General features: G+C 69.2%; 9 protein-coding genes across 9 annotated transcripts; 3 read left to right on the forward strand and 6 right to left on the reverse strand.

Annotated features, from left to right (window-relative positions):
- Positions 1-76: 76 nt before the first annotated feature.
- Positions 77-648, reverse strand: RHOBADRAFT_66530 (uncharacterized protein). Its single transcript, XM_018419002.1, has one exon. The coding sequence runs from the start codon at positions 482-484 to the stop codon at positions 179-181; it is 306 nt and encodes a 101-aa protein (XP_018271082.1). The 5' UTR covers positions 485-648; the 3' UTR covers positions 77-178.
- A 735-nt stretch (positions 649-1383) lies between these two features.
- RHOBADRAFT_53936 (uncharacterized protein) lies at positions 1384-3410 on the reverse strand (the record flags this gene model as incomplete). The annotated part of the gene is made up of 5 exons (XM_018417067.1): positions 1384-1494; positions 1614-1918; positions 1990-2219; positions 2297-2437; positions 2507-3410. 5 exons carry the CDS (start codon positions 3408-3410, stop codon positions 1461-1463), a joined length of 1614 nt encoding a protein of 537 aa, XP_018271083.1. The 3' UTR covers positions 1384-1460.
- Positions 3411-3969: 559 nt separating this feature from the next.
- Positions 3970-4578, forward strand: RHOBADRAFT_15193 (uncharacterized protein; the record flags this gene model as incomplete). Its single annotated transcript, XM_018412244.1, has 3 exons — positions 3970-4050; positions 4132-4338; positions 4462-4578. Coding segments are annotated over 3 exons (405 nt in total), but the record flags the coding sequence as incomplete, so codon positions are not given.
- Positions 4579-6401: 1823 nt separating this feature from the next.
- RHOBADRAFT_10213 (uncharacterized protein) lies at positions 6402-6847 on the reverse strand (the record flags this gene model as incomplete). The annotated part of the gene is made up of 2 exons (XM_018411982.1): positions 6402-6502; positions 6574-6847. Coding segments are annotated over 2 exons (375 nt in total), but the record flags the coding sequence as incomplete, so codon positions are not given.
- A 1898-nt stretch (positions 6848-8745) lies between these two features.
- On the reverse strand, positions 8746-10967 carry RHOBADRAFT_53939 (uncharacterized protein; the record flags this gene model as incomplete). Its single annotated transcript, XM_018417068.1, has 6 exons — positions 8746-10267; positions 10333-10398; positions 10469-10483; positions 10547-10573; positions 10634-10756; positions 10828-10967. The coding sequence occupies 6 exons, from the start codon at positions 10965-10967 to the stop codon at positions 8746-8748; spliced, it is 1893 nt and encodes a 630-aa protein (XP_018271086.1).
- Positions 10968-12248: 1281 nt separating this feature from the next.
- Positions 12249-13833, reverse strand: RHOBADRAFT_44552 (uncharacterized protein; the record flags this gene model as incomplete). Its single annotated transcript, XM_018414434.1, has 7 exons — positions 12249-12410; positions 12503-12780; positions 12858-12904; positions 12979-13042; positions 13263-13398; positions 13463-13490; positions 13553-13833. 7 exons carry the CDS (start codon positions 13831-13833, stop codon positions 12249-12251), a joined length of 996 nt encoding a protein of 331 aa, XP_018271087.1.
- Positions 13834-16110: 2277 nt separating this feature from the next.
- On the forward strand, positions 16111-16857 carry RHOBADRAFT_6599 (uncharacterized protein; the record flags this gene model as incomplete). The annotated part of the gene is made up of 4 exons (XM_018418841.1): positions 16111-16363; positions 16436-16470; positions 16535-16626; positions 16701-16857. Coding segments are annotated over 4 exons (537 nt in total), but the record flags the coding sequence as incomplete, so codon positions are not given.
- An 886-nt stretch (positions 16858-17743) lies between these two features.
- On the reverse strand, positions 17744-19128 carry RHOBADRAFT_44554 (uncharacterized protein; the record flags this gene model as incomplete). Its single annotated transcript, XM_018414435.1, has 4 exons — positions 17744-18312; positions 18398-18473; positions 18551-19001; positions 19073-19128. The coding sequence occupies 4 exons, from the start codon at positions 19126-19128 to the stop codon at positions 17744-17746; spliced, it is 1152 nt and encodes a 383-aa protein (XP_018271089.1).
- Positions 19129-19373: 245 nt separating this feature from the next.
- On the forward strand, positions 19374-21126 carry RHOBADRAFT_53941 (uncharacterized protein; the record flags this gene model as incomplete). Its single annotated transcript, XM_018417069.1, has 2 exons — positions 19374-20293; positions 20371-21126. 2 exons carry the CDS (start codon positions 19374-19376, stop codon positions 21068-21070), a joined length of 1620 nt encoding a protein of 539 aa, XP_018271090.1. The 3' UTR covers positions 21071-21126.
- Between the last annotated feature and the right edge of the window lie 167 nt (positions 21127-21293).

A 21293-nucleotide genomic window follows, 5' to 3' on the forward strand; every position in this document is an offset into this window, starting at 1 on the left:
GGCGAGCGGCGGTGGGGGGTCCGCACCGGCGCGCTCGCACAAATTGGCCGCCGCGCTTCGCTCCGCTGAATGCGCCGCCGCCGGGGCGTCTCGCCAGCACACACGCAGCCCTCGCCGACGCCCTGCAGCCTTCAGCCGCCGGCACTCGGTCGACCTGAGCGCCCAGGCTTGACCCTCGTCACCTTGGGAAGGCTCCTCGTCGGCCCGACGCCCTCGTCCTCGGCCGACAGCGTTTGCCATCCTCCTCGCCCCTCCTCGAAAGAGCACCGGCGCTCGCTCGCGTGGCGCTCGGAGAAGCGGAGCACAGCAGCCCGAGCTGGGCTCGCGCCGCGCTGGCTCGGCTAGCTCGCGAGCGCAGCGAGCAGGGAAATGTGCCGGCGAGCGCGCGAAGTCGAGCGTCGCAGCTCGCTCGACGGGAGAAGCGTTCCGAGGCGCAGGTGGGGTCGTCGGCGGAAGGAGGGACGCTCGGGCTCGAAAGAGCCATCGATGCGAGGGCGAGGTCGAGGAGCCGAAAAGGAAGAGCGGCGGCAGGCGCGGCTGATGTTGAGTCGAGGCGAGTCGAGACGAGGTGTAGTGCGTCGGCAGGTCTGCTGAAGGACGTGCGTCAGTCACGCGAAACGCAGAGGGAGGAGAGAAATAAGAAGAGCGGCCGGACAACCTCGTCGACCCGTTCGGCGGACCTCCACCGACCGACTCACCTCCACCAGGACGCGAGAGAGCACCTCCACCTCGCACTCTTGGCGTATGGGCGTCGCCTGCCGCCTTGACGACAAAGCCCTGACGAGCAGACCGTCGTCGAACGCGCAGCACGAGCCCGGGCTCGAGGACGAGCGACGAGCGACGGCCGGTCGTTCTTGACCGCCCGCATGTACAGCAGCAGCACAGCAGCCTCAGGAGAGACGCGAGCAGCAAGCTCGAGCGTGCGAGGGTCGAATGCGGAGGCAAGCCGCGAGTGGAGCTGGCTCGGGCTCGTCGTCGCGGACGGTGCGGACGGTCCGTGCGCGGCAGACAGGGGCTGGCGGACAGTCCGCGGAACCGGCACCGCCTGTCGATCAACGCTTCGGAAAGCGACCGAGGACGCTCTCAGTTACAGCGGGAGCGACAGCGAGAGGTGCGAGAGCGGCTCGTCCACCAAGTCGACCTTCTCAAGTTGCCGACCTGCCTTTCTCTCCCCACAGACAGCCCGTTCTTCGTCGTGGCGTCGCCCGACACTCGTTTCAAGCGGTCTGCAGGTACTCGAGCGTCGAGCAGAGCCGCAAGAGCGCCGCGAGCCGTCGTTTCTCCTCCCTCCACCTCGCCTCCTCTCTCGCCTCCACCTGCCGCTCTCTCTGCGCCTCTTGCCGCCGTGCAGGCGTCTCGCGGGACTTCTCGAAGCACGAGAGAGAGGGCGAGAGAATACAATGATAAATAGCAGGTCTAAGATGCGCTTCCAGCTCGTCCCCTCGCCGCCCAACCTCGCGTCACCGGTCGACGCCCTCGACTGCGCGCTTGAGCCTGCGGACGGGTGCGAGAGCTTGGTCAGTCCGGGGGGACGTGACGAGAGAGGGGGGAAGAGGGAGGGCGGAGGAGGAGGAGGAGGAGAGAGAGAGAGAGAGAGAGAGCCGTCGACGCACTCGTACAGCATGACGTTCCCCCACACCCAGCTGCCGGGGACAGGCAACGGGTGCAGCAAGTCCCTGAACAGGTGCTCCTGCCCGAGCATGATGCGGCCCGAGTCGTCGATGCGCAGGCGGTGCGCGAGGCCGAGGTCCTCGGACTCGGGCGCCTCGTCCGTGAGCGGCGACAGCGGCGGCGCGGCCGACGACGACGACGACGACGACGACGGGTTGCGGAACGAGGGGGCGGTCGAGGGAGGGTCTTGCGACGCGCGCAGGTCCGACAGGACTTTGCGCGCGAGCGAGTCGAGCTGGAAGACGCGCTGCGGGGACGAGAGGCCAGGTCAGGGGTCCGCCGGCGAGGGAGATGACCGAGAGAAAAAGGGAGACGCACAGGGAACGGCGCATAGTTGTGGCGCGGCGGGTGGTGGAGCGAGCGCCACAGGAGGGTGGGCCCGTTCCTCGCCTTGCCCTCCTTGCCCGGGAACGTGCGCGCGACGTGCTTGAGCGCCTTGCGCGCCTCGCGCTCCCACGTCTGCTCGCGCTCGGCCGTCAGGGGCGTGTACGGGATCGGCGAGTCCTCGGGGTACGGCCGTGTGAGGAACCCGGCCGCGACAAAGTCCTCTGCGAGGTGCGGGAGGGGGGTCAGGCCGGCGCTCGTCATCGAGGAGGAGGAAGGCCAAGGACGAGTCGGGACGCACCCTCGGTGTACTTGCGCAGGTCCCAGTAGCCCGAGTTGACGACGATCATGTCCGGGTGCTCGATCTGGGGCCGGTCGAGGTGCTTGGCGAGGAGCGGCAGGAGCGGGACCGTGACGGCCTCGGTGCGGTCGATCCATCGTGCTGCAGGTGCGCAGGGAAAATGAGTCAGTGGCGGGCTCGAGAGAAGGAGAGAGAGAGAGGGAGACGCACACGGCGGGTAGTACCACCTCTCGGTACGGAAGAAGTCTTCTGCGCCCTCGAGCCCCCACGTAAACACGTTGACGATGGTCGTGCCGTACTCCTCAATGTCGCAGACCCACGGCTGGGTGAGCGCCTGGCCGTCGTCGGGCCGGTTGGCCCATTTCTGCTCCCACTCGCGGCGCTCGCTGTCGGCGTCGGCGACGAGGTACGGGGGCGGGCACGCCGGGTGGTCGACCGTGACGAGCTCGAGGCGGCCGCCGACAAACTCGCAAAAGTCCTTGAGGTGGAACCGGTCGATCGAGTCGCCCTGGAGGACGACGGTGCGGTTGCGGAACCAGGGGAGGAACTCGCGCCCGCTCTTGGACGCGGTTTTGGCGTCACGGTCGCCGCCGTCGAGGGCATGAGGCGGGATCAAGGGCTCGAGGTCGCCAGGTGGGCGGTACAGGGCGGCGAGGAGGTTGGAGGGCGCACAGCGCGAGTCGAACGGGGTCCACACGGTCTTGCGCGGGTCGGCGAGGTCGACGTGAAGGCGGCCGTTGGCCTCGAACGGGTTGCAGGTCCACTCGCGGTCGGCCTCGGACTGGGGCCGGGTTGCGGCGGTGCGCCACGACGAGGCCAAGCGGTCGAACGAGTCGTGGAGGCGGTCCTTGTACCCAGTCTGGGCGGGGTCGAGGTCGAGGCTGTCGGGGGTTGGGGACGGGGCGTGGTGCGAGACGAGGGCGAGGACGAGGCAGAAGGCGACGGTCGGGAGGAGGACGGCGGGTCGACGGAGGAGCGAGAGGGCTTGGGCGTGCCAGGCGAGCTTGGCGGGCTGGTGGTGGCGGTGATGGGGTGGGTGGTAGGGGCGTTGAGAAGGGGGAGCGCTGCCGTCGAGGCGCGAGTAGGAGGGGAGCGAGGGCGAGTCGGACGGCATGCGGGTGGGGCGCAGCGAGGCCAGGGTGGGCGGTCGTGCGGCGAGGCTGGGGCGAGTCGGGTGCGGGCGAGGCGGGAGCTGGAGTCGGGACAGGTGCCGGCGAGAGGCCAGCTCTCTGTGTGTGTGATGTGCGAGAGAGAGGCGAGGACGAGGACGAGGCTGGTGAAGTTGGAGCTCGCGAGGCGGGCGAGCTCCTCCTCATCACCCTCGCTCGCCGTCCTCCTCCTCCTCCAGCAACCATGAGCGTACGCCGACCGCTTCACTGTGCTCGTCGTCAACCACAACTGACTTCCCACCCTCCACCGCTCAGTACCGCGTCGCCAGCGCCTCTCGAAACCTCCTTCGCGCCGCCAGGCCTTCGCCGTCCGTCTTCATCTCACCTCTCACACGCGCTCCTGTGCCCGCCTGGGACCACCACGAGCACCCCGTACTGACCTCGAGCCCCCTCACCCACAGCCGCGTGTGCGCCCGTCGCTCGCTCGCGTCGACCTCGATCCTCCGCGCAGAGCCCACACCCGCCGCCGCCTCGTCGAGCCCGCCCCCGCCTCCAGCCAACCTGAGCCCAAAGCTCGCCAACATTGTCGACCAGATCTCGACCCTCACCCTCCTCGAGGCCGCTGACCTCGTCGACGCCCTCAAGGTCCGTCCCTCCCTCCTCCCCGTGCACCTCTTGCGGCGCCTGCGACGGCACACTGACCCCCCCTTTGACACCCACCCGCAGTCCCGCCTCAACATTGTCGACGTCGCCCTCCCCGCCGCGTCGGCCGCGCCCGCCGCCGCCGCGCCCGCAGCAGCAGCCGCCGACGAGCCCGCCGCCCCCAAGGAGAAGACCGTCTTCAACGTCAACCTGACCAAGATTGACGCCGCCCAGAAGGCAAAGGCCATCCGCGAGGTCAAGGCCCTCATGCCCGGCATGAACCTCGTCGAGGTGCGTCTCGCCGCTCCCTTCCTCTCTCGTGCGAGCCGTCGGATCTCTCCGACGACAGCGCGAGTGCGATGACGGAAGCGAGGTCCGACACTGATCCTTGCATGTCCCTTTCCGACCCCGCAGGCCAAGAAGTTTGTCGAGTCGCTCCCCAAGACGCTCAAGGAGGGCGCGACCAAGGACGAGGCCGAGAAGCTCCAGGGCCTCTTCAAGGCCATCGGCGCCGAGGTCGCCCTCGACTGAGCGCGCGCGTCGCGCACGGCGTCGAGTTTGGAGCGAGCGAGAGGGAAGGGGAGGAACGAGTTGAGCAGGGAGGGAGCGAGGGAGGGACGCCGCAATGTAACGATTCTGCAACCGCATCGATGCCTGGCTCTCGTCTGGCGCCTCTGTCGTGCTCTCTGTACCCTGCTCGAGAGTCGGCTGGGCCACAGAACTCGCTCTCGGCCTTTCTCGCTCGCTCGCTCGCTCGTCCTCGCCGCTCGACCCGCTTGCTCTCGCTGGCTCGCTCTCGCTCTCGAGCACCGACGAGAGGCTGGGCCAAATTAGGGTGATTGCGACGGGCAGAAGGCTAGAGGAATAGAGGCGGGCGAGCGTGGCCAGCACGACTCGCCGCGAGAGGAGGGAAAGACGACGAGGGGTTCGTGAGACGACGTGACGACGTGGACGAGGATGCGCAGGAGAGTGAGGGAGGGGGAGGGAATACAGGCATCGTGAAAGTAAGGGGGGAATAAGGATGACGAGGGAATAAGAGAGGGGGTCGTGAAAATTGGCGCGTGACGATGGGGCAAAACGATGAAGGAGAGAGGCGGGTGGTGGAAGACAAGGAACAGTGTGGCGAGGCGTGAGGCGAGTCGGTCGGTGAGGCGAGACGAGGCGTGAGAGGGTGTGAGAGGTGACGGCGGGTATAGTCGGTCGGTCGGCGAGAGGTGAGGCGAGTCGAGGCGGGACGAGGCGGGACGAGCGGCTCAGCAGCCGCACCAGCCCTTCTTGGTCGTATCGACCGCGTCCTCCTCCCTGAGGACGATCGAGTCCCGGCTGCGGAGCGTCCTGCGGCGCTCAATCTCCTCGCGCCGCTCGACGAGGCGCTCGGCGACGCTCCAGAACACCTCCTCGATGCCCCACCCGTCCTTGGCGCTCACCTCGACCACCTCGACCCGGCACGCGTCGACAATGTCGCGCACGCGCTCCTGCTCGGCCGCCTCGCGCGCGCGCAGCGTCGCCGCGTACAGCTCCCAGTCGCGCCGGAGCCGCTCGTCGTGCGACTGGCGCCGGCGCGACGCGCTCGACGCGCCGAGCGCAGAGATCGACTCGCCGAGCGCGTGCGCGCCGACGAGCGACAGCGAGTGCCCGATGCTCGCGAGCCCGAACGCCGACGCGCCGCTCGTCGTGCCGGCCGTGCCGCCGGGCGGCGACGAGCCGTGCGCGCCGGCCGCCGTGATGGCCGACGACCCAGCCGAGGCCGGGCTCGTCCCGCTCCCGCCTGCTCCTGCACTCGTCGACGACGCCGAGCGCACCATGCTGAGCGCCTCGACCGCCCCGCCGAGGCCTGCGCCCGCCGCACCTGCGCCGCCGCTCGAGCCGCTCGCCGACGCCGACGACGCCGCGAGGTTGAGCCCGGCGAGCGTGTAGGCGCTAAAGTCGGGCATGGTGGCCGACGAGACGAGCGTGCTTGTCGGTCGAGGCGCCGCCGAGGGTGAGGCGCTCGACGAGCTCGCGGTCGGGACGAGCTTGTTGGACATGGCGCGCATGCGCGCCGAGAGGGACGTGTCGCTCGCCAGTGGTGCAGGTGGAGGAGCTGCCGAGGTGGTGGCGGACGACGAGGACGAGGAAGAGGCGATGGTGGCGGAGCGCAAGAGCGTGTTGGGCGCCGACGGGACCGAGGTCGTGATGGTCGGGATCGTCGTCGACGACAGGGGCGTCGAGTAGGTGCGCGAGCGCACGAGCGGCGCCTGCGACGGGAACGCGTTGCGTGCCTGCAGAGGCGGTGGCGCAGGCGGCGGGTCGGACGGCGGCTCGGTTTCGGACGGCGGGTGGTCGAGCTCGTGCAGCCACAGGGCGATGCTGCGCTGGGCGTCGGCGAGCGGGACCGTCGGGTACGAGCCGGCAAGGTCGGCCTTGGTGCCGACGACGATGATCATGAGCTCGTCCGACATGTTCTTGCGCAGCTCTGCGACGAGGAGAGGGAGGGGGCGTGAGCGAGGGGATAGAGGGAGGCGAGAGAGGCGACGTGGGACGCACCCTCGATCCAGAACTTGATGTCCTGCAAGCTCGCCTCGTCAGTCACGTCGTACACGAGGATGGCGGCCTGGGCGCCGCGGTAGTACAGCGGCATGAGCGCGCGAAAGCGCTCCTGGCCGGCGGCGTCCCACAGCTGAAAGTGGACGCGCGTGTCGGCGACCGTGAGCTTCTTGGTGAGGAAGCTCGCGCCGATCGTCGATGAACGAGAGGGGCTGAAGTGGCCCGTCGTCGAGCGGTTGATGAGCGACGTCTTGCCGACGCCCTGGCTGCCGACTGTTGACGACGAACGGCCTCGAGTCAGTTCGTCCTGCGCCCGCACTCGATGACAGAGGAAGAGAAGGCGAGGAGACGCACGGATGACGACCTTGGCCTCGAGGTACTCGGACGCGTCTCCCCCTCCTCGCCCTCGACCCGCAGTGGTCGGACCCGGCGGCACTTTGAGCGTGTGGGCGCTCCTCGCCGACTGCGACAGCCTCGACGGTCGCGGTCGTCGCAGCGGCGCCGCACTCGACGATCCGACAGGCGACGTGCGGTCGAGCGCCACGAGCGACGGCACCTTGCCCTCGTCGACCGAGGGAAACGGGAGGACGGCCGAGCTGCTCGCGCCGCCTTGGGCGAGCCTCGGCCGTGCCGGGATGAACGCCTGCTGGGCCGTCGAGAACGACAGGGTGCGCGACCGAGTCGGCATGCCTCGGGGCTGGGGCGTGCCGCTCGACGAGCTGCTCCCGGCGCTCGGCTCGACGGCCGTGATGGACGACGGCGCCGGGCTGACCGACTGCGACGCGCGGTGGCCTCGTCGCCGACCGATCGACGGCGAGTTGGACGACGCGCTCGACCTGCTCTTGCCTTTGTCGGACGGGACGCGGCTCATCGACTTGGTCGCACGGTGACCGGGCGAGCGGCCGACTCGAGACGCGGGCGAGGCGACGGGGAAAGGCTGGCGGGGAGCGATGGCCGTCTTGGCCGTGTCGAACGACGTGTAGGTGACGGTCGGCGGTGGCGGAGGCCTCGAAGGCGCCGGGTCGGCGTTGGCCGAGGAGGATGAGAGCGTGTTGGTCGACCCTGACGAGAGGGAGCCGGGGGAGGAAGGGAACGGCGGGGATGGTGGCGGGGTGACGACGAGGGTGGTCATCGCGTGCTGATGACTGTCGAGGGCTGAGCGGCACAGGGAGATCAGGAGGTTGACGGCTTGGCCCGGTTGTGGGGGTGTCGAGGAGAGGGCGAGGGAGGGTTGACGAGGAGGCGGGTTCACCGGGACCTGCTCGCCGTGCAAAGGGGTCAGTGACTGGCCGTACACGCTCCAGAGAGGCACAGAGCGACTCACGGCGCCTGCTGTTGCCGAGCTGGCCTGGCGGAGGAGCCGGCTTGGTCGTGGATTCGAGGCCGAGAAGGAGCGTGCTAGGGCGCGGCGGCGGCGCAGGGGTCGAGCGGGGGTGAGCAGGCGAGATGCGAGCGGCCGTGGTGGCCAGCTCGTGCCCAGGGAGCGCTGCCTGGTGGCGAGAGGGATGCGGATGGAGTCCAAGTTGCGAGACGAACGGCGCTCGGCCGCCGCGCCTCGCTCTCCCTCTCTCCCTCTCTCTGGCTCGTGCTCGCGCTCGGAATGCAGCCAGGGACCAGCACAGGCCGCCCACCCACGCCGTCACCTCATCCTCCTCGAGAGAGAGCGCCGCCGCGCTCAGCTCGCCTCTTCCTCGTCCAACTTGCTCCCCCACTTGACTCGTCGCGCGTTTGCGAGCTCCAGATGACCGTCGCTCATTCACTTGATGTGCTCCCGCCATCGAGTCGCGCTGCTGCCTACGCGTAGCTGCAGTCGAAGCTTCCCTCCTCCTCGGCTTCTGCCCGTGACGCGGCGCAGTTGTCGGTGCCCCAGGCTCCTCCGCGCTTGCACGCGACTGATAGCGCTGCGAGCGACACGTACGAAGCTGCCGCGAAGGAGCGCTCGTTCTTCTCGCTCACTTCTCAAGGCGGCGGCCGCACAAGCTGCCGAGCAAGCGCTGCTCACGGACCCCTCGCTCGCGGGCGGCCTTCTCAAACCGCTCGCTCGCTCTCGAGAACGGACAGCTGCGTCGCCGCCGAGCGAGGTAACGCACTGCTCGATTCTGCAACAACACGGCGTGCAAAGCCCGTGATACTCAAGCTGGTCGAACGCGATAGAAACCGCCCTGCTCCTCCTCAGCTCCCTGCGCCGCGCTCGTCCCCCTCACGCCCGCCGGCGTCGCCGTGCCCCGGGCTCTCCCTCTCGACCGGCCCATGCGCGCCAAAGCCGGCCCACTGCCCAAAGACGCTCGTCGTCGCCGCGCCTGGCCCCGTAGCGTGCGCCGGCGCCGACTGCGGCGCCCAGCCGAGCTTGCCGCTCGGACCCGCACCGTGCACAGGCGTCGTCCGCCCCGAGCTGCCGCCATCGCCGTACTGCTGCTGCTGCAGCTGGCGAGCGTACTGCTCATGCGGCGGCGGCACGTGCGAGTACTGGGCGGGCGAGGCGGCCGGCCCGACGGACGCGAACGGCGGCAGCTGCACCGACGCGCGGCGGTCCTGCTCCTGCTGCTCCTGCTGCTGGACGTGTGCGCGCCATTGCTCGTACGAGTGCGAGTGCGGCACGGCGGTCGGGGTGCTCGTCGCGGCGCCGAGAGGAGGAAGGTGGAAGTGAGTGAGGTTGGGGAAGAGGTTGACGGCCGGGCCCGCGAGGTACGGCTGCTGGTGGGCGCTCGTCGACGGGTCGAGTCGAGAGGTTGGGGCGGAGAAGAAGGTATGCGGGTGCGAGTGCGGCGCGGCGTGCGCGTGCGCCGGCGGCGTGTCGTCCTCGGACGAGTAGGCGGTCCCGGCGGCGACGGGCTCGTCTTGCTGCGACTGATGCGGATGCGGGTGCGGATGCGGGTGTGCGTGGCCGTGGTACGACTGAAGAGGCGCGAGCGTCGGCGAGTCGTCGTGCGGGTGCGGCATCGACGTGTAGAACGAGCCGGATGCAGGAGGCCACGACGGGCGGTGCGGGACCGAGTCGTGCGAGGCGATCGGGAGGCCCGACGGGACGACATGATGATGCTGGGACGCGATGGACGGCGCCTGATCGACGTAGTGGTAGCCCGCCGGGGCAGGAGGACGCCCGCCCAGCTCGACAGGGTAGCCGGCCGACGCGTACGACGAGCGCAAGTCGCCGTCGGACGGGACCGACGGCAAGGCGTGCGGCGCCGACGACCCGCTCGAGTGCTGGTACGCCTGCGCGCCCGGCGCGTCGGCCGGCTTGGTCCGAGGTGACGTGTCGGCCCGGAACTGGGTCAGACTCGCTCGACGGTAGCCCGGCTGCGTCCAGTGCGACGGCTCGTACTGCGGCCCGTACGACGACGGCGCGCCGAGGTACGCCGGGAAGGAGGATCCCGAGGCGACGGGCGCGGCGGGTGGGCCGATCGACGTCGAGTAGCCCGGCCAGGCGGCGGTCGAGTCGGGTGGCAGTCTGGCGGGCTGCTGCGGGTACGCGCTCGGCGGCGGAGCGTAGCTGAACGAGTGACGAGGCGCGGTCGAGTACGACGGTCCTGCTTGGCCGTCGTCGTACTGCGGGTAGGGCGACGACGCCGAGTCGGCCGAGGTGGTGGACGCAAGGCTGTCGCGGCGGCGCGGTTCGACGCGGCGAGCCCGGGTCTTGCGGATGATGTTGTCGAGCTGGCTGCTGTCGCCGCTGACGAAGAAGCCCGACGGGTGCCTGCACGGGTTTGAGAGCGGAGAGCTCAGTTGAGAACTCGGGAGAGGGCTCGTCGGCCGACGCACATGAAGCTGATGAAGGCCGCGTTGCCGGTCTTGCGCTCGACGGACTTTCTGCGGTCGGTCAGGCGCCTGGAAGAGGACGAGTCAGAGACCGCCCCGAGGAAGAAGGGCGAGAGAGAGAGAGAGTGTGTGGGCGCACTTGAAGTTGTAGTAGCTGTGGAGGAAGGGTCAGGGTCAAGGACTGTGCGCCGCCACAGAGGGGAAGAGTGGGACGTACCTCAGTTGGCGGATGAAGCTGCTGAGCCTGTATGCGGAGCGCCGTCAGTGACTGCTCGAGAGGAGAGGGAGGGAGAGAGGGACGCACGAGCGAAACTCGTACTGAGCCGAGAGGGCGTGTCGGGCCTTGAGCTCGTTGGTCGTGATCTCGAACGCCTTGCCGTCGTCCGTCCAGTGGAACGACTCCTCGTCGAGCGGGTGCTCGAGCAGGCTGCGGGCAAGCTCGCGAGGTCAGCTCGCGAGGAAGGCTGGGCGAGGGGAAAGAGGGGAAGGGGGACGCACGCATGCAGCTTGTCGATGAACTGAGAGCGCTTGACGCGCTTGGGCGGTTCCGCGACGCTCGACGAAGCTTCCGCCGACATGGTCGGCGGGTCGGCGGCCGTCGAGAGCTGAAGCTCCGAGTCGCCCTCGTCGTCGTCCATGCTCTCACGCGACCGTACGGGGCGCGGGTAGGCACGCCGGTGCGACGAGTGCCGAACAAGGCCTGGCGGGTGGCGCCTGGGTCGAGAGCGGCGTGGCCGGGACGAGAGGGCGGGCGAGCGGGCGGGCGGGCGAGTCGACGGGCACGAGGACGCGGGCGAACGAGTGCTGCGGATCGGCGATGATGCGGGCGTGGGTTGGCGCGTGTGCAAGCTGGTCTTGCTGGGCCAAGCTGTGCGCAGGGCGGCGCAGGGAGGGCGACGAGAGGGATGGTGACGAGACGAGCCGGCCGGGAAGAACGTCGCGGGGAGCCGGCGAGGCCGCGTGCGTGCGAGGTGGTGCGGGGGAGGGAGCTGCGAGGGGTTCGACTGGCGCGCTCTGCGCGGAGGCAGCTGCTGCACAGCGGACCGACACGCAGCAAGGCGAGCGAGGAGGTGAGCCGGGTCGTCCCGCCTGCCGCCCTCTCCGCGTCGACACCCGCTCCTCTCGCTGTTGCTCGTGGCGCCACCGCTCTGGTGACAAAGCCTGCTCTCGCTGCCTCATGGGTGAGAGCACCGTCTCACCCGGGTCCAGCGCGCCGACCGCACGATGGCGAGCTTCCCTCCAGGAGCTCGAGAGTTGGCACCTTCACGTGCGTTGCTGCCGGCGCCCTCTCCTCAGGCACCAGCACCTCGGCTTTGACGCTCGCTAAATCTGTGAGACGTTCTAAATCTCTTTGTCCAGGCCGCCGCCGTCGCCTCCGTGGTCCACGAGCGCTCGTAGAGCGGCTTGCCGAAGAGGTTCGTGCGCCGCTCCTCGGACCTTCCGCTCGTCGGCACCATCCGCTCGCCCTCTCCCCGAGAGATCGACAGCGTTGCGTCGAAGGCTGCAGGCTGCAGCGTCGTGCAGCCCGATCCCCAGCTCGTTCGGCCGAGTACTCAAAACTGAGACGATGCCGAAAGTGCTTCAAGGGCTCGACGGCGACGGCGCCGGCTCGCAGGGGAACAGAGCGCCGGGAGCACCTCGGCGAGCTGCAGCAACGTGCGGTGCGCGCGGTTCTCTCGAGAAAGGGTCGATCGGGCGCGATAACTGCCGACATTGCGAGGGGGCCGAAGTGCGAGAGTCGGTCGCCGACTCGCTGCTCGCGGTCGAGTCGCGCATGCTTGCCTTTCGATCTGCGCTACGGGCGCACATTGGACAGACGTGGATAGATTGCGCGGCCCCTGCGGCCCGGAGATACACCTCGCTCTCACACTCGAGGCCCGACCGCACGTCGCAACCCTCCTCGCCCGCCGCACGCACGTTCAGCCCCTCTGACTCCTGCTCGCAAAGCTTGCCGGGTTCGCCAAGCCGGTCGTGGCCGACCCTTTGCCCGTGCCGGCCGACGGCGCGGCGCCAAACTCGGTCGTGCCGCCGGGCGAGAGCGGCGTGCGAGACGGGGTCGTGGGAGCGGGCGTTGCAGGCATCTGCGAGTGTCGCGCACGGCCGAGGAGCAACGTCAGTACGTTCTCTGGCAATAACAAGCGCTCCAGAAAGAGAAGGAGAGAGTGGGACGCACGGGCTCTGCGGCAAAGGCGCTCGGCTGCTGCAGGTGGTGGCTCTGGTACGGCTCGACCTGCGCTGTGCCGAGCCCTTGACCGTGGCCCTGCCCGGCATAGTTCATGGCGACGAGCTGCGCATAGCTGAGCGAGCCCGTGCCGGGCTCCCACGCCTTGTCCTCGCCGTCGGGCGGCGGCGGGCTCGCGGTCCGAGCGCGGTGACGCGTGCGGAGGAGGTACACGCCGAGCAGTGCCGCGAGGAGGAGGGCGACGCCGCCGATGGTGCCGCCGGCGATCGCTGCGTAGAAGGAGAGAGCAAGGGAGGAAATCAGACGACCTTCGAGGAGGCGAGGGAGAAAGGGAGAGTTGACGGACCGCCGACGTTGGCCGAGCTGCTCTTCGAGTCGGACATGGCAGAGGGTCTGTGTCGTCAAGTGAAGAGTCAGGCGGATCACGATGGACGACGGAAAAGAGTGAGAGAGAGCGAGGGACGCACGGTGTGTAGACGTAGCTCGTGTTGAGCGCCGACGCGTACGAGATGATGCTCTGCGTGTTCTGACCTGCACAGGCGACGAGAAGAGTCAGACTACCTGGCATCGTGGCTCGAAAGCGCGCGCAAGACGCGCCTTGACCGGTCCCGAGGCACGAGTTGTCGGAGCTGGGCTCGACGATGATTGGCGGGAGCGAGAACTACGTGACGGCGCCGTTGAGCGTGACCCCTGCACTCACTAGATGTCAGTGACCTGGAACAACTCTCGGTAGAGAAGGCGAGAGACGCACAGAATTGTACAACGACCGAGAGGCCGGCAGGAAGGTCGACGAGCCAGCCAAACTCGCCGGCCGTGAGCGACGTGTAGGCGCCGCCGAGCGGGATCTGCTGAATGTAGGTCGACGTGTTGCTGACGTAGACGCCGCACTGTGGGCCGATCGGGAGAAGGGTAAGGGAGAGCGCTCGTGAAGGGGGAGAAGGGCCAGCGCACCGTCTTGGGGACCGAGGGGCCGGTGAAGCTGCGGACGAGGGATGGACCTGGTCAGGGCTCGCTCCAGATAGGAGAGAGAGACGGACGCACGCGAAAGTGACCCTCTCGCACATCTTGAGCCCGCCGACGGGCGGCCAGAGGCGCAAGTCCTGGTTTGCGCCCGAGGTGAGGTTTGCCGTCGGCCTCGGGATGTCGACGCTCGTGCTCGACGCTGCACTCGTCGTCGCCGCCGACGTCGACACGACGGTGCCTCCGCCCGTGATGGTGGTGGCGAGCGAAGCGGACGAGCTGTCCGAGGTGGTGGACGACTGGGCGAGGACGGCGACGAGGCTCGCGAACGCGCACGCGAGCTGGGCGGCGGCGAGGCGCATACTTCTCGTCGAGCTGTAGCAGATGCGGCGAGAGCCAGAGAGAGCAGAGAGCGACGGCAGCGGCGGTTCGTTCGAACACCGAGAGGCGGACGGGAGGGTCCGCGGCAACTCCTCAAGGTGCGCGCAGCTCGCCGTCCCCGTGTCTCGCAGCGCTCCGCGAGCGGTTCTGCATGCGGCGGCGAGCCGCTCGCGGCCGACACGAAGGGTGGAGGAGCGACTGATGAGGAGGAGAGCGGGCCTGGCTCAGAGCCGGCAGCGAGCGTGAGGGCGGCGCGGGAGGACCCGGAGCGCGTGTAGCGAGCTCTGCTCGGCTCGTAGCATGCGCAGCTAGCGGCTCAGCGAGGGAGCGAGGAGCAGTGCGAGTCGAAAGCTGTCGGTCTCTCCTCGTCGCCTCCAACCTCGTCCTCTCGCTCGCTCGACCAGCCTGAGAGTACCTGTTCCACACTTGCGTCAGTTCTATCCAGCACGCCGAGGTGCGCACAGCTCCCCCTCCCCTCTCCCTACCTTCTCTCCTTCCCCTCCCCCGAGCTCCTCACAGATGAGGCTGCCAACCCGCCGGGACAGCCACGCTGATCGTGCTCGACCCACACAGGCCACGCAACATGAGTGCTCATGAGCCTGCCGCCCCCAAGGTCAAGAAGGGCCTGTGGGAGAGCCTCTCACCCGAGGACCAGAAGAAGGCGGCGACCGTCTTCCTCGTCTCGGTCGGCGTCACCCTGCTCGTCACCGGCCGCAGCGGCGGCAAGCTCCTCAAGCGTGCCAAAGCCACAGAAGGCGCCGCACCCGCCCCGACCACTGCACCTCGACACGCCGCACCGGCTCCCCCTCCTCCTCGCGCACCTCCCGCACCTCGACTTGCGCCGACACCCGCTCCTGTACGACCTGCGCCCGGCCCGATCGAGCCAGTCCAACCTCCTGTGTCGACCAGGCTCCCGACGCCGCCACCCATGTCGTTCCTGCACCCCAACTCGCTCGCGGCGCCGAAACCTCGCCGGTTCCTCCCGTCGTTCGTCTCGTCGTCGACCGGCGCCGCCTCGTCCTCGTCCTCGAGCGCCGACACCCCGCTCAGCGTTCTCGCGTCGCGCCCCTCGCCGTCGTCCTACTTCCTGCCCAACCCGGCCTTGACGGCCCAGTCGACGGCGTTCGCGGCCCAGCTCGACAAGCTCGACAAGCTGCACGAGGACGGCGAGGGCCCGCCGCCCGCGATCGAGGACGGCTTCAACCCGGCCGTGTACGCGGCCAAGGCGTTCGGCATCGCGTCGGTCATCACGCTGAGCGTGTTCGGCGCCGGCATCTGGGGCGTCATGCGCTGGCTCGACGTCGACGATGTGCGTCCCCGAGCGCCCCCCTCTCTCTCTCTCTCGAGACAATATTTGACTCTCGATGTGTGCCCGCAGCTCGAAGGACTCGCACTTGCGCTGCAGCACCGCCTGCCGGGCGTGTTTGACGAGCACCGGCCGTCGGTCCCTGCGTGGGCGCAGCCGTCGTCGACGTCGCGCACGACCGACGCGGTAGCCGACCCGGCGACTGAGGCCGAGGAGCTGTCGTACTGGGCGTCGGTCAAGGAGACGCTCGACCGCGAGGCCGAGGAGGACCGGGTCGAGCGGCGAGGGGCGTGGGAGCGCATGAAGAAGAGGGCCAGCGCGGTCGGGGAGACGAGGGCTGTCTAGAATGGAGCCGCCGTAGCATACTCGCATAGCATGGATCGAGCTTGGCACTCAAGAGCAGCGTTCGAGAGCCGCGAGAGAGGCCTTTCGTCGCCGTTCGCTCGCAGTCGTCGCAACTCCACCTCGCACCCTCTTTCGCCTCACGACTGGCCACCATGGACGAGGTGAGCTTGCACGGTCCTCCCGTGTCCACCCTCAGCATCGCCTTCTAGCTCCCGGTCCCCCCTCGACCTCGTCGTCGCCCCACCTCGACTCGCCCTCGTCACCGCTCAACGGTCACGCCTCGAGCGGCTGTGCGCCCAGGTCGGCGAGCTCAGGAGAGCAGGTGCCAGACTCTGCGCTCTTCCACCGCTGCCCGGCGGTCGTGGTCGTCGTCGCCAACCAGCCCGCCTCCTCATCGCCCGCGGGCGACTCGCGCCGTTCTCTCCTCCCCGGGCCGGCTCGAGGTTGGGCAAGGAGGCAAGGGCACGATGCGCGAGACCCTGCGGCTCCGGCACGCAGCACCGGTGCCCCTACACGCACTGCGCACGACGCTCACATCTCCTCCCTCCTCCTCCCCTCCCCGCCCCGCCGCATTCGCCCGCCCCTCGACCACTTACAGATCCGCAAAGTCCCGCCTTTCACGCGCACCGTCGTCCTCGGCGTTCTCGCGACGACCCTGCCCGTCATCCTCCAGCTCGTGTCGCCGTACAGCGTCGCCTTTGTCCCGCACCGGGTCGCGCAGAACTGGGAGCTGCAGCGCCTCGTCCTGCCCTTCCTGTTTGGCGGCGGCGGCATCCAGCTCGTGTTCAGCTTGATCATGCTGTACCGCAGCCTCAAGGAGCTCGAGGAGGGCCACTTTGCCATGCGCCTCGCCGACATGAGTGCGTCCACGCGTTCTCTCTCTCTCTCTCTTTCTCCCGAGCACGCCACTGAGCCTTCCTCTCGCGGAACAGCCTGGGCGTTTATCCTCATCTGCGCCGGCATCATTGTGCGTCCCTCGGTCCTCTCCTTCACCCCGCGAGCGACGCTGACTCGCCCACTCGCGCATGCAGGGCCTCAACACGCCGCTGGAGAACCCGTGGCTGTACAGCGCGTTCCAGCTCGCTGTCGTGCACCTGTGGGCCCAGGTCAACTCGATGAACCAGTTGCGTCCACCCTTCTCTCGCGTCGTCCTGTTCCCGCAGCTCGCCCTGACCCTCCCCTCGTCGTCGCGCGCAGGGTCAACCTGTACGGCATCCTGACGCTCCCGGCGCCCTACTTTCCCTTTGCCATGCTCGGCATGGACCTCCTCCAAGGGGGGCCGGGCGCCGTCTTGCGCTCCTTCACGGGCATGGTCGCCGCGCACGCGTACTACTTTATCGCCGTCGTGCGTCCCTCTCTCTCTCTCTCTCTTTCCTCGTCACCCGTGTTGCGGAAGCGCGCAGCTTCTCTCTCTGGAGGCCACACAGTGACTCACCAACCTTGTCTCGTCGCCCGCGCAGATCTACCCCCGCCAGAACAACAACCGGCTCCCGTCCCTCGTCGCGTCGCTCCTCGCGCCGCCCCAGTTCCTCATCAACACGCTCGGCAACGGACCCGCCGTCCCGTCGTCCTTCTCGGGCGGCGGCGCTGCAGCGGGCGGCACGGCGAGCTACCGCACGGCGTTCGGGACGGCGTTCCGCCCTGCGGCGGGCGGGCGCACGCTCGGCGGGACGCCTGGGGCCGGCGCGGCGGCGGGTGCGGCGGCGGCGAGGGCTGGCCAGTCGCAGCAGCAGCAGGCGCCGAGTGCGGCGGCGGGCAGGGGCGCACCGGGATCGAGCGCGACGAGGGACGAGCGCTCGGCGACGCATCGGTGGGGGAGCGGGCAGCGGTTGGGGACTGACTGAGCGGGGCGAGGCGGGCGCGCTCGCTCGCAGGTGGTACTGAGCGAGCGAGGTGCACGTCGTGCAGGGGAACCAGCTCGAGCGCGAGACGAGCAACGTCGACGTGTGCGCGTCCGCGAGCGTGAGCTTGGGAGAGGTGCGAGCGGCGAGAGGGAGAGAGCTCTCGACCCGAGCGTGACAGGCTCGCGAGAGGTACTGCATGCATTGGCTCTATGGCTTTGTTCGGCGTCTACGTCGTGCGGCTGCCCCTCCCTCTTCGTCGCGCGAGACCTGCTCGTCGTCGCACGGCCCTCGTCCTCTCCCTCGTCTCGCCCGTCGCTCGCTCGTCGCTCGCTCGTCGCTCGCTCGTCGCTCGTCCCGCACCCGACACCCCCAACTCGATGCCCTCGCTCAGGCCCCTCAGGCCCGCTTGCGGCCCATGACGAGCCCCATCTCCCACGCCACCTCGACCGTCTCGCCCTCGCTCAGCTCGCCGAGCCCTCGCTCCCTCAGCTGCCGCACAAAGCCGCTCACGACGTCGCCCTCGCCCCTGCCCTCGCCCTCGCTCGGGTGCGCCTCGTCGTAGGCGTGCGCGGCGCTCCACGTGCGCAGGTAGCCCTCGAGCTCGGCGACGGACCAGTGGCGCGTGAGGAGGAGCGTGCGGTGCACCTCGAGGCGGGCGAGGCCGTGTGGGAGTGATGGTGATGGGGAGGAGGCTGAGGAGGAGGAGGGGGAGGGTGCGAGCCAGGTCGTGCTGAGGGAGGAGGAAGACGAGGGGGGCCCGAGCGGGGCGGCGAGGGGCTCGAGGAGCGGCGAGAGCGCACCCTGCTCGGTGTCGGGGCGCAGGAAGAAGGTGCGCGTGAGCGACGCCGGGTCGAACTGCGACGCGGTCGACGACGGGATGGGCGAAGAGGGCGAGGCGGCGGGGAGCGGGAAGGCCGCGAGGAGGTTCTCAACGATGGAGCGGCCGGGCTGCTCCCAATAGGGGCCTGTGTGAACGATGCGTGAGACGAGTGTGAGCGAGAGTCTCGGGAGGCAAGGAGAGGCAGAGGGAAATGGACGAGGGAGACGCACCGAGGGTGCCACCCGAGTAGCGCGGGATCAAGGCCGACAGGTCGGGCTTGCCCGGGAAGAAGAACTCGCCGTAGCCCTGTGGAACGAGGAGGCTGTGAGTCGACGTGCGGCTCGATAGGGTGAGAGAGACAGGGAACGAGGACGAGGACGCACCCAGAAGGCGAACGCTCCTCCCGGCTTGAGGACACGCGCGAGTTCTGCGTAGGTCGCCGGCGCGTCGAACCAATGAGCGGCCTGGCCGGCAATGACGAGGTCGACGGTGCTGTCGTCGACGACGCCGTCGAGCTTGTCGCCGCGAGCGACCTCGAAGCAGATGTCGGCCGAGGGGCTTGGGTCGCGGTCGGCGAGGATGGTGCGGGCTGCGGCGACCATGCCGGGGGAGGGGTCGATGCCGATGATGCGCTCGAAGCGGGGCGAGGTCGTGGTCGAGGTCGAGGTCGACGAGGAGGAGGAGGAAGAGGGGAGGCTGAGCCAGTCGAAGGTCGAGAGGCCCGGCCCGCACCCGAGGTCGACGAGGGTGGTGGGGGGTGTCGAGGTGGTGGTCGATGGGGGTGCGCGGTCGAGGAAGGCGACGACGTGGTCGAGGAGGGCGCGTGGATACGAACTGCGACGAGTGTGGGGGTCAGCCGGCGGAGGAGGAGAGGAGTGGAGAGGAGAGGGAGGGAGGGGACGGACGGGCGAGAGGCCGAGTAAGCGGCTGCGTCAAAGGTGCGCTTGGCAAAGGTGGCCATGGCCTCAGAGGGTGATGTTCGAGGAAGGGGAACAGCTGCGAGATGATGAGGACGAGGTCGACGAAGGGCGAGGCGACACCGTCTAGCTCGGTGCGCAAGCTGGCTCGTGCAAGCTGCTCAAAGTAGTTGCACGACCAGATCGCAGCAGCACACGCTCGACCGGGTGCGAGGTGCGAGTTGACCGGAACCTGCATCGCCTTGCTCCGGCTCACTCTTGCTCCTGTCCCTCTACCGACACGCCAGCCATGCTCGCCCGCTGCACAGTCGGTGCACCCCTGCGAGCCGCGACTCGCCCGCGACCACTCGCCCTCGCGCGCCTCGCCTCGTCGTCCACCTCTCCTCGACGACCCCCACCCTCGTCGGCCGGCGCACCTCGCCCGCAACCTCGACCGCCGGCACATGCACGCCCTCAAGACGACCTCAAGCCCCAGCCGTTCGTCCTGCGCCCGCGGTCCCGCACCTACCAGCTCGAGTCGCTGTCGACCTCGCCCGACTCGCCCCTGTCCGACTCGACCCTCCACTTTGTCGACCCGGCCAACCCTGCGACCAAGCGCACCCTGTCCCTCCCCAACCTCTTCCTCCGCGACAGCTCGATCCACTCGGACCACGTCCACCCGGCGTCCCAACAGCGCCTGTTCCGCACCACCGACATCCCGCTCGACGGCCACCTCGTCGGCTACGGCGTACACGACATCCCGGGCAAAGGCGACTGCCTCGTCACAGAGTGGTCCACCCCGCTCGCCTCGGCCCCACCCTCGTCCAAGGCCGCAAAGCTCAGCGTCGTCCCGCTCGACCTCCTCGTCGCCATCCTCGAGGGCGACAACCTCGCCCACGAGAAGCAGGGGCACCTCCCTCCCGCCACCCCGTGGGACCGCGCCCAGCTCGAGCGCACCCTCATCCGCGTCCCGTACGCCGACTTTCAGCACTCGGACGCCGCCCTCGAGCGCACCCTCGCCGGCCTCATCCAGGACGGCATCTGCATCGTCACGGGCGTCCCGACCGCCGAGCGCGACGGCCACGACAAGCCCGAGCTGCGCAAACTCGTCGAGCGCATCGGGAGCCTGAGGCGCACCTGGTACGGCGACCTGTGGGACGTCAAGGCCGAGGACGGCAGCCTCAACATCGCCTACACCAACCTCGACCTCGGCCTGCACATGGACCTCACGTGCGTCCGCCTACTTCTTTCTCTCTCTCTCTCGTGTGGAAGAGTCGAGACCTGACTCTCGCTCGTCGCGCCCGCAGCCACTTCGACAACCCGCCGCGGTACCAGTTCCTGCACTCGCTCCTCAACCGCCACGTCGTCGGCGGCACGTCGTACTTTGTCGACACGTTTGCCCTCGCCGAGCACCTGCGGCACCACTCGCCCTCGGCGTTCGACACGCTCGCGACCGAGCACGTCACGTTCGAGTACCGCAACGGGCCGCACCACACGCGGTTCGTGCGCCCGACGCTCGAGCTCGCGCACGCCCCGGCGGGCCAGGGCGGCGCATCGGGCCACCACGCCGCCAAGGTGCACGCCGTCAACTACAGCCCGCCGTTCCAGGGCCCGCTCACGCTCGAGCGCATGACGCGCACCGGCGCCGCCGGCGCCGAGACGGTGAGCGACGACGCCGAGCGCCTCGCGCGCCTGCACGACGCGCTCGGCCAGTTTGCCGCCCTGTGCGACGACCCAGAGCAGCGGTGGCGGTGGACCCACCAGCTCGCCGAGGGCGAGTGCGTCGTGTTTGACAACCGCCGCGTCCTGCACGCCCGCACCGCGTTCGAGTTTGTGCGGCCTCCTCCCGGCGAGGGCGAGCACGAGGGCGGGGAGGAAGCGGGCAGGTGGCTCAAGGGCGCGTACATGGACGGCGACGAGCTGTGGAGCCGGTGGAGGGTCCTCAAGGCCAAGCAGCGTGCCGAGCGCGACAAGGCGCGCACGAGGGGCAGGACGTTGTTCGTCTAGCTGCGGCGGCGACGACGATGACGGAGAAGCGAGTGCAACGAGGGTGCGTGCGACGACGGGTGCTTCGAGCTTGGGCGAGGCGAGAGAGCGAGAGCGGCGGCCTAGAGGAGGAGGGAGGAAGAGGTCCGAGAGCAGCTTTGCGGCTGTCCTTCTCGCGTTCGTCCGGTGAGAGCGAGACGAGGCGATGCCCCTTGCGACATGCGACGAGCGTTCTCATGCGGCG

Source organism: Rhodotorula graminis (genome assembly GCF_001329695.1).
Source record: "Rhodotorula graminis WP1 unplaced genomic scaffold RHOBAscaffold_7, whole genome shotgun sequence".
Taxonomy (NCBI): domain Eukaryota; kingdom Fungi; phylum Basidiomycota; class Microbotryomycetes; order Sporidiobolales; family Sporidiobolaceae; genus Rhodotorula; species Rhodotorula graminis.

Bases quoted from the DNA above. Each gene is read 5' to 3' on its own strand.
- RHOBADRAFT_66530 (XM_018419002.1), bottom strand. From the start codon at position 484: ATGGCTCTTTCGAGCCCGAGCGTCCCTCCTTCCGCCGACGACCCCACC.